Source organism: Schistocerca piceifrons, chromosome X, assembly GCF_021461385.2.
Source record: "Schistocerca piceifrons isolate TAMUIC-IGC-003096 chromosome X, iqSchPice1.1, whole genome shotgun sequence".
In the NCBI taxonomy this organism is placed as follows: Eukaryota; Metazoa; Arthropoda; class Insecta; order Orthoptera; family Acrididae; genus Schistocerca; species Schistocerca piceifrons.
Window position 1 is genome coordinate 170,172,024 of NC_060149.1, and position 16,753 is coordinate 170,188,776.

The 16,753-nt window shown below is 36.9% G+C and overlaps 1 protein-coding gene across 1 annotated transcript in view; it reads right to left on the bottom strand.

Annotated features, from left to right (window-relative positions):
• Window positions 1–16,753, bottom strand: part of LOC124723043 (E3 ubiquitin-protein ligase HERC2) — an 819,840-nt gene that overhangs the window by 562,173 nt on the left and 240,914 nt on the right. The window contains exons 21-26 of the mRNA XM_047248222.1: window positions 15,194–15,378; window positions 9,382–9,537; window positions 7,122–7,307; window positions 6,901–7,039; window positions 858–1,014; window positions 436–774 (exon numbers count right to left, since the gene is read on the bottom strand). Of these exons, the coding sequence (XP_047104178.1) occupies window positions 436–774; window positions 858–1,014; window positions 6,901–7,039; window positions 7,122–7,307; window positions 9,382–9,537; window positions 15,194–15,378 (1,162 nt within the window). The remainder of the gene's footprint in view (window positions 1–435; window positions 775–857; window positions 1,015–6,900; window positions 7,040–7,121; window positions 7,308–9,381; window positions 9,538–15,193; window positions 15,379–16,753) is intronic.

The window sequence follows — 16,753 nt, forward strand, 5'->3', positions numbered from 1 at the left end:
CCACATACGTATCTCTCATATGTACCTCATGAAACTAACACAATACAGCATACCAGTTTCCAGAATACGGTGTGTTCATAAGCTATTGTGTTCAACAGTCATAGCAGATTTAGCCTACAAAGTATAGTTTCAAATCAAGTTCTGAGTGACTGACAATGTTATAACTACAGTTCAGAGAGCATATGGCAATACAACCAATTCAACATACACAATACCATATCATTTATATCACTAGCACATAGAAAGCTCTGACCAAAATAACGTACACAACACAATAAAGAAAGCCTAAAAGTGATAATATTAATCGACATAGTGAACAGTACCTCAAAGAAATACCACAAAGTGTTTCTCATCCATAAACTATATTTTTTCATCAAAACTTCAATATCAAAGTCAGACTTACAGAGAAAAAATGTAAACAATATTAGTACAAACCGTGAGTTTGTTCTCTGTAAGAGCTTGTAGGAAGTGAGAAGCTCGATCTTTATTGTGATGAGGCAGCCCACAATAAACATTATGAGACTCTGTGGGAGTTGTCACAGTTGTAGAACTAGTGCTTCTCGCTTCTCCTTTTTCTTCATCATATGGATTAGAAGGACGCAAATCCTGCGGTCCTGCTCTCAAAAAGGGTGCATTAAGCCATCGTTGAGCATCATCTTCTGCAGGTTGCAGTGGTGTGCTTAAGAAAAGTCTGTGGGCATGAAGACCGAGGATATACCCAACGCTTCTTTCTACATCCATCAATGGTAAAACAACATTATTTATGTCAGAAACCTGAAAATATAGATTGTATAAAGATGGTGATGCAAAATAATACGCATTGTCAAATTATGAGGCTTATCAAATGCTTATAAAACCTGCAGTAACTCCTGGTCAGGTTCCATGTAATAACCAATTAGGAAGGATGAAATGGCTTCCTTAGCTGACTGCGAATGACACACTGAATCAATTGCTTGAGTAATATCACGGCCAGAATATTTTGTAAATAAGTTGCTTCCACACTGAGAGAGAGACCTATAAAATTAAAAATTAATTGATATATTCAACAAATAGACCAAAAATGAAAAACAATTCATCTAAAATACTTCAAAGAAGTAAGCAGCAATAAGTTATATTATCCACATATTGTAATTATATTTCTGAAAACCTACAAATTTCTGATTGACATGGGGCTGTGGTTACATCAACCTCTTCTCTTTACCCTTTCTCCAGAGCTGGTATTCAAGCAGCATAGCACAAGAGCTTCTATAGAGCTTCGAAGTTATGAAGGGAAACAAGTGACTAGTTGAAATTTTGAGTTTATCCATTGAGAGCGCCGGGTCTGCATCACTGATAATTCATGGCCAAAGAATTGGCAAGGATCCATGTATAAGACTCATCGTAGCACACAGTTTTATTTTATCACAAATGTTCTTAGTCCACTTGAAATCAATTATTAAATTAATATGCATGGATGTAAAATCCAAGATAAAATATAAGTGCATTCTGTGGCAAGTTCATTTAGTAAGCAAGAAAGCTCAATAAATGCAATGACCCAGATTCTAAATGAAAGGCATCGTGTATTCCAGAGCAGCTGACTGTTAAAATTCTGAAAGTGTATGTTATAGTAACGGTAGAGCAACATACTACTTCCTCCCACATGTCTCGCAACTGACCGTAACAAGAAAATCAGAAAAATCAGAACACATATAGTAGCTTACTGACAGTCTTTGTTCCCATCTACCATTTGCATAGGGAACAGGGAAGGGAAGAAATAGCCTATAGTGGTACCAGAATCATCCTCTGCCATACCCTGTAACGTGGCTCGCACTGTATAGATGTACATGTGTATAAAGCCAGATGTCTACTCAACAGTTAGAAGGGGTGCTGAGCAAAACACAGACATGTAGGAAAGATGGACAACTGCTTAGAAGACACCCCTTCACACACACACACACACACACACACACACACACACACACACAAAAACAAACAAACAAACTGTTCATGTGTATGTGAGCTCTGAAGCAGATTTTCTGTCCAAAATCTATGCATTTTTACATGCCTGGACATTTCTCAACCTATTCTCAAAACATCAGTTTGGTAGACACTAAATATAATTGAAGTTTGAGTTATTTGGGAAACATTTGATTTTATTTCTCTTTGCAGCTCCATACATAACAAATCAAAAGATCTGTTTACATTACTTACTTAGCTAGTTTAACTTACGTAACTAGCATGTAAATAAATAAAAACCAAATTAAAATTAAAAAATGGAAGTTTGAGAGCAAAGAAAATGTTCCATTCATTCAATCAGTGGCAAAGTATGTCTAGCAAATCCTCTGCATCTGTAACTAGCAATTCCATCACATCTGCATATTGTACACGAATAACATTATTATTGTCTTTCCATCTCACATAACCCCACCCTTGTGAACTCCCTACAACCCCCTTTTTCCTCAATAAATAATACTTGAGAAATTGCTTCCCTTCACATTTTGAGCTGAAGTGGGAATTTTGTAAGTAATTCATGCCCAGGTTCTGCTAATGCTACACTGTTCAGGCTGCCTTGATGGGCTTCAAGTGTCTACCCAGTTTCAGAGCACACACACACGGTCTTAGAATTTACAGGTATAAATGAATAGCATGTTTTATAGGATCACATCAACACCTTATGGAATAGTTTTCACATTCCCTGCAGCATTTGGTAGATTGCAGTACTTTTTTCAGTAATTATGTGATTTTTGGTTGATGATGAAGTGAGTGCATTGGATTATGAAGAGTGGGGGGGGGGGGGGGGGGGGGAATCATTAAATTTGATGTACTTCATATTTTAATTTATTTGTTTTAATATTTTTACTGTGACTTTTTCTCAAATTTAAAAAAAGCTTGTACAGGGCAATTTTTTTAGCAGGTGCATATTATACTGTTAACAGATCAAAGAAGTTTCTCCCTTTCAAATACATCTTTATAGATAGAGAAAGAAATATGAATACTTAAAATATGGTTTAAATTCCACGAATTACGTCATTTGCAAGCTACAAAGCTCCACTCTTATGTAGCTTATATAGGCACACACCTTGTTTGAATAAACACACTCACAAACAACTTAATTAGAAACTGTTGCTACGTCAAACAGTGAGCACTACTACTGCGATAGTGAATGGAAGAGTTTTGCATGTCATATGACTGGCCATAGCACTACTTGTGCTAGTTATTAATGAAACAGTGGAGTACAGAATGAGTAAGACACACAACATCAGTGCATCTGATAACGAGTGTCCACCATATGGGAAAATCCATCTTCAAGGTCACACAGGCACTCTGCTATTCAAATGGAACTATGCCAAGGGTATAAAATGAGTGCCTCAATTTGTGGAAAAATGCTGCTGCCAGAGCCAGCTGCCATCAGAAATAGTGTGTTGATCACAGGGAAGTAAGGGAGATTAAGATTTGATGTCCTGTTAATGATGAGGTCATTATAGGAGGATAACCTCAGATTGCAGAAGACTGGGGAAGGAAATAAACCATGCATAGTCCAATGGAACCATCTCAGCTTTTGCTTTAAGGGTTTGGGGAAACCATAGAAAAATCAAATCTGGGAGGTCAAAGAGAAATTTGCACCTCTGTCCTCCTAAATGTGAATTTATTGTTTTAGGACTGTTCGCCCTTCCTCAGTTTGATTACAGAGGTTGTTGCCAATTATCACAGATTGTAACAGTAGGCAGACAACCCACACTGCAGCATAAAACCCAGCAATTCATTTCTAGGCAACACCACCTCCCCATAAGTGTACTCTGCTCCCTGGATGCTGCAGGGGTCAAAGATAAATGTGGCTGCAGGAACACAGCCATGCAACCTTAGAGCATAGAAGGAGGTCACCTGGACTGATGAGTTGTAGTGAAAGTTGGCAATCACTGATGATAGGGTGTGAGTATATTGAAAACTACATGAGGTGATGTATTTCAACTGCCAAATGGCCACTTTTAAAGCAGGTGGTGCTGGTGTTCTTGTGTGGAGAATTATTAACAATAAGGATCCCAGGACAGATCCTTGAGGCAAGCCTCTTGTAACGTATAGGAATCCAGAGCTCATATCGTTAAAGTGGACCTTCTGCTTCTTATTGTCGAGACACGATGCCATAAGAGTGAGCTCTGTATCTCGAATGCCATAGCACCTCAGTTTATCTATTAGAATCAGATGGCTCACACAGCCAAATGCCTTGCCTTGCTCAGGTCAATTAGTAAGGCATCAACATATGACTATTGCCGAAACGACATTTTCAACAGCCTTCATTGTTGATGAGTTTTCCCTGATGCCATACTGAGTGTCAGAGTTCCAAAGAAGGTGAAATGTTTATAAATTAGTTGACATAAGTAACATTCTATTTTCAAAGGTATTGGTACAAGAGAAATGGGATGGTAGTTATCAACACATGACTTCTTGTTTACGCAGAGGGACAACTAATGTTATCTTTAACTGGGTCAGAAAAAACTACTTATACAAAATCCAATTTGTTAGTACACAAAGCAGTTGCAATATAATGCCCACTATCTTTTTAATAACAAAATTTGACAGGCTATACAAGTTTTCCGATTTCGAGTTGCTGAATTTTGCTGTAGCTACTGCAACATCAGTGAATGTACAGGTTTCAGGCTTGTTGTGTGATATGAGTAACTTTATTTTTTATACCTATTTATTAATGCCTGACTTATGGTTCTCATTTCATTGAGTTGGATGTTCTTTGTTATCTGAATTAATAAAGAACTTGTTCATTTCATCAAGTGTGATACTGGTAGTATCACAAGTGGCTCTATTAGTGTTACACAGTTCTGATTTGATAAATCTACAAGCAGCCTTTGTTTTTCACTTGCTGGATATAGTTATCATTTACCATTTATTTCTGTTATATAATTTCTAATCTGTATCTCTTCTTCAGTTGAAAGTACTGAAGCCTGTCTTCTTCACTGTTCTTTGATCTGTTGTAGAGACTGATGACTTGTGTTCCTAATTTTTTGAGGTCATGTGTGAACCATCACTGTAAACTTCTATGATAACTTTTGCTTGGTTTCCCCTTATGTCTTTTAAATACTTTAGGATAGCACTTATTACCTATATTGGAAACAAGAATGACAAAGCTGCTAAAAGCTTCATCAACATTTGTAAATTGAGACATGAAGTTGAACCATTCTATCACACACCTGTCATCTGGAAATACTGATATGAGTATCATTAACAATTCTAATGTATTTGGGTTGTTCACATTGGTCTGTGTGATTTTTTCCAGCAATTTTAATCACAGTACTTCATGATCTGGAGGACACACATAATTAAAGAGCCTTCTTTTATCCATATATCTTTCTGGATTTGTTACAACATTGTGAAGAGATGATAAATTATCTTGTTGGCTTGTTACTTGCACAAAACAAATTGTGTAACTGGAGGACATTAAGCAACTGCAAGGTTTCAGTTATTGTAACCTTAGCGTCAATATTAATATCCCCAACCTTGAAAATTTTATGTTAATTGTATTTTTCCCAATGGGAGAGTGTTCCATCTTGTACCTCTGTAAAGACATCAAGGAATACGATATTCACACACTACAATAAGTTTGGGGCCTGACAATAATACAGCAACTGCCTCAAATAGACTCTCAATGCAGAAATTATTGATGTCAAGATTAGTGTATTTTGCTGAAAGATCATTGCTAACATATATCGACGTACCTCCATAGTTGTTCAGACTAGTTATACTCAAAAATAGCTTGATAGCTTGTACAAATATAATTGATTCTCATTTTGCCAATGTTCATTAATATGTAGAATAGAGTTCTTTCTTTCTTTCAGTAGAATACTCAGATCATCTACCTTATTTTTTACAGATCTGATGCTGTCATGCAAAAATATCATGGAGTTATTTCAAGATAGTGAGAGGTCTGTGCTGTTTGAATGCAATTCACTTTGTACTGTACTTTGCCAACACAGTCTCCACCCTTCCTAAATAAGTTTTGTGGTGAGATTGTTGATCCCATCCTAACATTATTTTCTGTGTATTTAGTATGTAGGCTTGTTTACTATTATACAAACCCCTTTCTTGGTTACTATACGTTTACCCAGTCCATTTAAATGTAAACCATGCTGAGTATAAAATCTGCATGCTATTCCATTTACATTTATCATACTACCATTTCTGAAGTGTTCACATATATTTTCAAACTGTTGGTTTACTGCACTTATTTCTTGGTTAACACAGGACCACAGTGGCAGATCATAACGGTGTGGAATGTTGAAAACTACGACACTGGTATGTGTCAGCAGACCCAAACATTTCTTCATTTCCTGAGTGGCTACGGATGTTTCATTATTATAAACATCACTCGAGTCTCTGATTGGCGTAATGAAACCATTGGGAGACAGCATATCTATTTCTGACAGTTTTGCAAGTTTATTAATCTCTGAAAATGCCACACCAGGCTTCATGAATGCTGTTAGGTGTCTCAAGTCAATTGTTTCTGAGTGTTTACATAGAAGCACTTCTGTATTATGTAAATACATTGTACTTTCTTATATAATACATCACACTTTATAGGCATCTATAGAAAGTAATTCTAAAAAGTTGGAACAGATTGCAGATCAATCTCTCTTCTGGGCACTAACACTGAAATAGGCGATGTTAACATTTCAAAACTAAACATCTCTCTTATACTGTTATGAAGTAACAGCTTAATTGAAAATCAGGTACTATAAAGAAAACTATTCACTGAACTTATTCTGTTTTGCAAGGTTGTTATGCTACAGTATGGTGGATACTAAAAGCACATAGGACCATTTATTTTAGTTTTCATCATTTTTTCCTTTACTCTCACAGCTTCTTCAGGTATTGAAGACAAATGATTTTACTAGGAACTTTTTCCATACTCACCCAAAATCCTGAATATCATACACTTTTTTGTCAATGACAATCCATAAGCCACCATCACGATTATGGTTTTCCAAGTCAGCTTTTCTGATAAGAGCTAGATCCTCATGACATCTCTGTGCAGTAAGAGAATTTTCTGGAACTGTAAATAAAAATGAATTATAAATTAGTCATAAAAAAATTATCTTAAACACCTGCATTATAAAGTAAGTAACAGTGCATACCAATTATTCCTGGCCAGGACAGATCTTCTCCATCTTCTTTATCAAACCCAGGTGTAAACCGATTAAATTTATCAAGTGTATCTAGTAATGGTATTAATGTCTGTGTCCAGTTTACATGCAGAAGAAGCAATGGCATTTCCAGTTCGAGGAGGATAAGGCACACCAGAAGCTCCGGAAGAAGAACATCTGTTGAACAGCACACAGCTATTGCAGTACACAATCCAAAAACTTCTTAATTATACATCGAGTTTCAAAAGAAAATAAAGAAATATTGTAGCGTTATTACAACTGTAGTCCTGTGATGTCTAAGAACCAAATCCACCAGAATAAATTTATATATTATCTTGCAGCTAGTGTGAGCCCCAATATTATGTCACAATATGACAGTTTCTAATTTTATGAAGAACATTCAATGTGTTGGCAACCTCTAATGTTATGATAAGGATGTAACATGGTGAGATGAAGATCAGTTAAACTGACTTTTGAGCTCCATTACATTAGCACAACACTTGTAGTAGACAACTTGTAGGTTATACAGCACACTAACTGTCATGCAGCCACAGGATGTCATTCAAGGTGTATGTTATCAGGACACCAATTACTGCAGTACGAATAACTGACACGTTACATTAAAATTTCTGGGCATATCTCACAGTCACATAGCTGCCCAAAAGGAGTAAACAAATCAATAAAATGGATGCCAAAATTGATTTCAGGAACATTTTTGTGCATTATTTGCTCAGAATCAATAACCCTCATTCTAGTTCCAAGTTTACGCCATCCACATTCTTTTATGGTTGGGGACACTGTGTTGTGTAACCTTGCTTTCGATCCAGAGGGAAAATGGAGCATCTCTGGTGTTGACGGTGAAGTTTTACTGCATTTTATCCTTTCATGTAGAGCAGATATGCATGTTTTATCAGGTATCAGTTGATGTAAATAAAGTGTATTCTCATACCGTATATTGTCATTTATACTGAACCTAAACCGTACAGATCTACATGGAGACCCGCGACAACTGCAAATTATGGGCAATCATTTGGCATATTGACATACAGAAAATTATCCATTAATGTCATGTTCCAGTAACTTTTGACAAATTTCAGCATTAACTCTCTCAACCAAGCAGTAACTAAATTTTTATACAGAAATCTTCATTTTTTTACTGCTCAGTAAGTACATACTGACAAACATATTTTTACTGGTGTTTGAGCTTCAACAAAGCTCCATACATCCAGAGTTAAGTCCAAGTAAGTGCCTGAATCTCGGTTCAGCACACTGAAGTTGAAGATATTTTAAACTCTACTAAAGAAATACATTTTGCATTTGATTTAAAGAGGCCAGTCATACCAGTCAGCACATTAATTACTATAAACACAGTCTACCATTCATATATAGTAAGTTAAACAATCCAAAAAGATTTAAACCACGAAGGCTGAAGTTAAAGGTCATTAGAAGCTATCATATGACTTTAGTGCACTATAGCATATTACTACTGAAGATAACCAGCCCTATTTCCTAGCACACCACTCTTACTTCATGACATTGAGTTACAGGAAAATACCAGCTACATGCTGTACACACTATAGAAAATGTTGATTTTTCTAGATTTTACTTAAGGAGTACATGTGACAATCAAACCTAAGTAATGTGTATCTGAAGCCTTCATTTATTTATGAAGTTCACACAAAAAATATAGGAAATTGCTTGCATTACTAAGGAATTATATGTCGTGTGTATCACTACATTATTGTTTTTTGACCTCAATTTTTGTCCCTACAATGACCCACGTTTAGTTAAAATTAAACAGTTCAAAGGGTGTAATGTAAAAGAAATTAGAATGATAGTGCAAAATTGTCTAGTTATCTTATCTGTTCAGTTAGCAGTGACTGTTTTCAGAATACAAGCCATTTGAGTCAACTCACAAACTGTTGCTTCCACAGCTCAAATCATTTATGCACAACATTTTGCATTAAGCTGTATGGAAGCTACACCGTTTTCACCTTTCAGTCAAGTAGAAGACTACATCTGTAGTCTACTGACAATGCATTGACTGATTTTGATGAAACTTATCACAAAGGAAGTCCACAGTTCAAGTTTCTTTAGTAATTCAAAAACTCTTGTACTTTTTGTCAGGCCTTGTATACTGTCTACTATGTTTATTCCAGTAATAATCTCAAACATTGCTCTAAATTTTTACATTTCGTAATACTACTCACTAATCCATTAGTAGCTAAATATATGAATAGAAGCTACTTACCAACAAAGTCACCCTTTAGAATAGATGCTATGTGTGGAAAATGTTTATTATTGTTTGATGTCAAACTTGATGCCAAAGGAAGAATGTCATTCACATGGTTGCACAAGATAGATAGATATTTTGAAAGTAAAGACTCAGCACCCAAAACATCTGTATCTGAAAAGTAAGTCACAATCAAAAAACTACATAATCTTTAAAGCACCCAAAGCTGACTGGATATTACAGTTTAAATATAAATAACAACAGTCTTAAAGGCAGTTCAACTAACATGGCACAGTAAGGATAATTAAATGGATAAAAAACATCTGGAAAATAAACAAAGGATTGTTCAAAACAAAAAAGTATCTTCTCCAGAGTCAGAAACATTAAGAAATTTGAGGTAACACGCACAAATGTGTAAAGACAAGAACAGATTAGCCAGAATCTTGCATTGAAAGGAGCTAACAAATTGAATGACAGCAAGTTATAGGAAAAAAAAGACAATTTCCTCATTTATTTTTTTGTTTAACTCTGAACACAGAACTTTGTCATTCTATCACCATAATGATAATTTGGTTGTGGGTGGGTCTGATAACCTTCACATAGTATTCTATATACAATGTTGTCTGAATCATCAGAGTATGTTAAATGAAAAATATTGTACCTTTCTTTAAATAAAACATTCAATTTCCTCTCCTTTTTTCATGGAACTTGACATAAACATCATTTAAATTTGATATTTCATTTCCATGGGTATATTGCTGCTTCAGACCATTTAAATTGTAAGCACAGGAGACAAAGGATGCATAAGGCATAATGACAGCCAATTCAAAATTCATCAGAGAAATTTCTCAGCCATTTGAAATAAAAACTGGTTTAAAATGAGGGAATGACTTATCATCCTTCCTGTTTAGCATTTTGAGACTCCAAGACCAAGATCAGCTCACTTCCATTCATTCACAGTATTTCCATTGCACTCACTGCTTCTACTTGCATTGGACATGCTCTGAACTTATTTCTATATATTGTTGCCATTATGTGGATGTTTCTGAAAATATCTCAGCATTCTCAAAAGACCATACACACTTGTTTGAAAACATTGCACTGACACATGATGCTGTAGTTTCAGCAGGTTTCTCGTTGTGCTTACAATGTGTTTTCCAATAAAAACTTGTTGATATTTTTGACCAACACTGAGACTGTGAAGCTCTTGGATGAACCATTTGAATATTCTGGTTCTGAAATGGGCATCTGTTTATGCATATTTTGGTTCTGAATCAGATTCAAAAAAATTGTTCAAATGGCTCTCAGCACTATGGGACTTAACATCTGAGGTCATCAGTCCCCTAGAACTTAGAACTACTTAAACCTAAATAATCTAAGGACATCACACACATCCATGTCCGAAGCAGGATTCGAACTGCGACCGTAGCGGTCGCGCGGTTCCAGACTGAAGCACCTAGAACCGCTCGGCCACACCAGCTGGCTGAATCAGATTCATGTACACTAACAATATTATTTAGATATTATCATTCCACAGCTTTACATTATTTCACTTGAGAAAGAAGCTGCACGTGTTACATTTCCATTATGTTTTCAGACAAAATTGCACCTTCAAGTGGATAATATAGGTCCTAACAACCTAGTAAGAGAGAAACCATTATACTCTCGCAAAATTTTCGTATGCTGAGCTAGAGTGGATGACATGAGACAAACAACCATCAGTACCTAAATTCAAAGAAAAAGACAGTTATGTGGCAGAAGTGGGTGACAGCAGCAGTCCTTCTGTATTATTGTTAAATATGATGATAAAAAATGACACAGGAGAAACTTTCTACTTTAATAATGTGTTTTTTATCTTTGTAAATAAAGTTATGACAATGAAATGGCAGGGTACTTAGAGATACAAAAAAATCCGGGATCCTGCAACATGCATGCCACAAAAGGCTCAGGACTCAAAGTGTTGGTTGAGTTTTAGAAAAAATTGTAAGCATCTGATATTTGGAACTAAAAAATATCACAAGACTGAACCAATAATTCTAGGAAAGAAGTCAAACGGAATTAAGGTAAACTGCCTAGCTTCTGATGACAATTTTGCAATACTTTCAGAAAATCTGACAGAAGCAGTTACTCAAATAAATATTCTGGAAAGAATAGCCAGTAGAATTCATGTCAGGGTTAAGTGGGACTAAATACAGAGACTTGGAATGCAGATTACTAGAAATATAGTGGGTGTAATAAAAACAACAGAGGATTGAAAAATGAGAAGTAATACACAGCTCTGCCAGATTATATACCAGAAGTAATGGCAAAGCATAGGTTAATCTTCTATAGGCACCTCTACCATATGAATGAGAACAAGCCAAGACAATAAATCATTTTGTAGTTCTGGAAAAATGAAATCAGCAATGGCATAGCAATGATTACAGAAATAAGAAAGGAACTAAAAGGAATCAGAAATAACAAAAAGGAATCAGAAATAACAAAAAGAAACTATTAAAAGCATAAAATAAAAATTTATACATAAAAAATTTAAAAAATCATGAATAAAGTGAATAGAAGAAAGAGACAGTGGGTAGAAGATTAAGGAGTACTGAAGAAACAGGAAACAACAAAGAAAGAAGAGGGGCCGAAGGAGTTATGTGATACCAGTTGGTCAATATGAAGATAAAAAATACACAAGATGGATAATGGCCAATTTCAATCATAAAACTTTTTGTACTGATGCATAATCCATCTTGAACTGTGTAGTTTCATCCTCTGATGCTCCTTAACGTCAGAATACAGAAATTTAAAGTACCATGCAGGATCTAGAATGTATTGCTTCCTACTTCTGATGATAATTTGTAAATGATGCAAGAGTGGGATGGGTTGCAAGTGTCAGAAGTGAGGTCAGTTTGAAATGAAAAGAGAGAATTAAAGTATTCTCACTGACACTATACAGAAAGACACTCAGACACTCACCCTGGAGAGGGGGGGGGGGGGGGGGGGGGGTGACGTCACATGATGGCTACCAGTCTAGGAGTTGGAGCCTAAACAATTAGAAATAGGGAACAGGGGAGGTGGTGGTTCAGACTCAGTGAGACTGGAGGCAACAGGCCTTCTGCTCTGACTGGAGTCTGAAAACCAAAGAAAGTATGCCTCATTCAACAGCTGGAACTGAAGAGAGCATAACAACTGCTCTCTGTGCCCCAGGACCCTCCAGTGGCCATCCATGTGATGCACCTCCTGTATCATATGTCTCACGACTGGAGGGTCCTGGGAAAGGACCAGGAAAAGTGGCGTGATGTTGTATTCAGCAACTTTTACTGAAATGAGCCACCTCTGGCCGGAAAGGGCAGGATGGCAGGCACGCAGGCACTGGTAAAATTCTACTGGGACAACATCTGAAAGATATTGTATATACCTTTATATTTTTTTCACTAAATTCCTTAAACTGGGTAGCCATAATGAGCAATATGTTGTTACTGTAAGAAGTACGCAAAGATACACCCAAGTCATCTGAAAAGGATTGTGCAGTAATATAAATATACTTTTCCACTGAAGGAAGCTTTTATTTACTACTGGATAACCAAGGGTTTTCTCTTTGTTAAATATAAACTAAAATTGTTATGGAAGAGGAAAGAGGGAAAGATGGAAGATTATGGTTTAATGAAGATAATGGGAGCATGAGCTTCAATTGGACATGAATGTGACAGGTAATGAGTCATGTCTTTTGCTACAATGATGATGATAATAATAATAATAATTCCTTAATCACATTATATGATTTAAGCAAAGCATAGAATACATAAATCTGAATGCCCTGATGGCCATCCTCCCACAAAAATTAAAAATAAAAAGGATGACAAAAAAATTTTGTTTTTGTGTGATATGGCATAGGTGGTTAATAGAAAGTCATTGAACCACCAACTTTCACCTGTAATAAGCTCCAAATAATGTGCATTTTTATATTACATAAATGCAGATCAAAAGAAGACATAAAATCTGTGTAAGAGGCCATGATCATTTTGACTTTATTTTACTAATAATGTAGGTCACCAATAAATTTGTTTATTCCAATTTATCTGCATTATGACCAGGTGAACATAAAGCTGTTTAGTTTGATGAATAATTGGAAGTTTTTGTTTGTTTTCTATTGTATACTGTAAAATTGCTTCCATTGTCATTAGTGTGGGAGGTGGCACATTAAAATATTGTTTCCAACTGTACAGTTGGCAACAGTAAACACAGGAAATACACACATGTTGATCACACAATGAGAAGTGCAAGGAAGTGTTGTAATAAATGTGGGTGAAAAAACACCGTAAACTGGCCAGCTGGAGTATAGGGACCATGAATATATCTCCAGGACCACACACATGGACTAACAACATTGGAAATTGCCACTGAAGGTGCTTCATAAATAAAAGAAGTGGAATGTGTACACAAAAAAACAAACTGCCTTTCATTGAGATGCAAAGACTGAACATACCTCCATGAATAATCAATGCCTTGTTAGAATTAAGGATTAGCATTCATTTTAGAAAAAGCACTAAAGCATTGTTTAGTATCAAATAACAATCTTTAAAACCTAGAACATGGATGGAGGCCTACATGAAAAATTAGAATCTTCTTTAAAAATTTCTGACATACTATTGTTGTTTTAAACCATTAGGATCACAGATGGAAACAGAAAAGGAGCAGGAGGGGGAAGGGGAGGGAGAGAGGGAAGGGGGAAGGGAGAGAGGGAAGGGAGGAGGGAGGGGGGGGGGATAGAGAGAGAGAGAGAGAGAGAGAGAGAGAGAGAGAGAGACCATAAGTAGCTATCATCTATAAGGGACAGTGAACAATGAGACTCTGGAGTGACTCCATTCAAAAGTAATCACCGCACAAAATAAGACATTTACCCCACTGGGAGATGCGTTGCTCAGTTCCTGTTTCATAGAACATGGTCGGCTGCTGATGGCTCCACAACTCCATCCACTCTTGCACTTCCTTGTCTGACTGAAGCAAATGTCCATGCACCTCTTTTCTCAGGTCACCAAGGATATGAAAATTACATAGTGAGAGGTCCAAGCTGTACAGAGGACATTGGAGTGTTTCCCAATCAAATCGCTGAAGTGTAGCCTTCGTCTGATTGGCAGTGTGGGGACAGGTGTTATTGTGCATCAGGATGATTTCATCCAATAGTATTCCTGGCCGTTCTGACTTAGCGGCACATCGCAGTTTCTGCAAAGTGTCTGCATAGCGCTGTGCATTGATCGTGGTTCCATGCTTTAGGGACTCTATGAGCGAAAGGCCCCTACAGTTGTAGGAAGAGGTCATCGTGACCTTCCTGGAACTTGTGTGAACAGCTTTGGATTTCTTTGGCGGTGAGGAAGTGGGATGTTTCCACTGCTGACTTTGGTGTTTTGTCCTTGGATTGTCAGAATGCTGTTGGATGGACTCATCCTGTTGGGTAATAACACCCACACCCAAACTAACAATTGGACACAGGCTATGCTTCTGCGTTTGGTTGAAAAACACTGCAACATCACAGAAAGGCAGTTGTGGAAGTCAGTGTCAGTCATATGAGGAAGTGCAAGAGTGGGTGCAGGTGTGGAGCTGTCAGTGGCAGATGGCATTCTATGAAACAGGAACTAATAGTCTTGTCTCCCAGTCGGATGAAAGTCTTAATGCGTGTAGTGATTACTTTTGAATGGAACCATTCCATGGTCCCATTGTGGCGGACATTCAGTTTTCATTTGACTGGCCCTCGTACTAGAAATGGTGCAGCATATGAAATACAACAAAGTAGAAGGTTATAAATACAATATTCAATATAAAATACAGAAGATCACTAAATAAATACCTGGGTCATCATTCAAAGATTTTCCTTGACTACTGCAATAAATATGAGATATCAGCAGCCTTTGAAAACGCAAGAGCAAATTCAGGCTAGGTGATCTCTCATGTTTCTCTCTTGACTCACTCCTGGACGAAGATGTGAATGTGTTCAGTGAATTCAGTTTTAGTTGTGTAGCTGAGGATCCATTTCTGAAATCAAGATCATCGAAATAAAAGATGTGACAAAAAAGGAAAATCTTTATACAAAAAAATAAATTAAAAACAGACAGGCAACTACTCATGCACAAATGAAAAGAGGAAGAAATATATAGGAAAATGTATACAAAGATCAGGTAACATCAGCTTTTTATCTTCCAAAAAACAAACACACACACACACACACACACACACAGACAGACAGACAGACAGAGAGAGAGAGAGAGAGAGAGAGAGAGAGAGAGAGAGAGAGAGAATATGTGCCAATTTCCACAGTGACACGATATTCTAACCATTCATACACGGTCTTCATGGCTTTATAGCAAACAGACATGGAGTGATGAGGGATATGAGAGTGTCAGTACAGAAGGGAGTAGGGAAGTATGAAATGAAGCAGGCAAATTGTGAGACAAAGAAAAGGGTGTGAAATGTCAGGATGAGGGAGTATGGTGAGCAGGGTGGGAATGTGACATTACAGAGGATGAGGTCAGACTGGTATGTATTGTCCAGAGATTGGTACTACTTGAGGTTTCTCTCTTAAAAATTGAAGGAACATGGGATAGGCTAAAGGGGAATCTCTCAGCTGTCCAGATACATTGCTGGAGGAGATGTAAATGTTGTAGGCACTGAAACAGCTGTTGATGCTATCAGTGTTGTGGTATACTATGTTCAGCAACAGTGTTGCCAAGCTTCCAGTTAGCCACAGTTTGGTACTTGGCAGTTATAGATGTAGACAGATGGATAGTTGTCATAGTTGCATAGACTGCTACAGAGTAGTTACTTCAGCTGGCAGATAATGAAGCTGCTTTCATACATAGGATAGGAAATGCTTGTGACAGGATTACAGTAAGAGGTGATAAAAGGGGAGTATAGCAGAGGTATTACGCATTGGTCATCCACAAGGGAATAACTTGTGCAGTAGCTGTAAGTGGCATAAGAGTGTAATAGAATATTGCATAAGTTGGTATGGTGACAGTCCCCTTCTTGGGGCACAGAAATAATTTTTTGCGGGATATCCTTCATGTCAAATCGCAGAAAGAGAGTAGTCGAAGTCCTGGTGACAGATAAGATTGAGGTTTTTAAAGATCTAGATAGTAATGGGTAATAAAAGGAGTTACAGCCCATGGCTGATAAATGTCATTTTAGATTGGCCTATGGAAAGAAATGCTGAGAGAGATCTGATAATGGACTAACTTGTCTGTCTCTAAAGACCCTGGAAAGGTTATCAGTATTTTTCTTTCTCCTGCTTTCCACAGCAGATAAAGTATTTATGGATGCCAACGCAGAAGGGGTGGGACCTTTTGACACAAATAAGATGACAGCTTCATATAAGATAAATGTGGGATTCTTCACATGCTGTGCAGCCAAT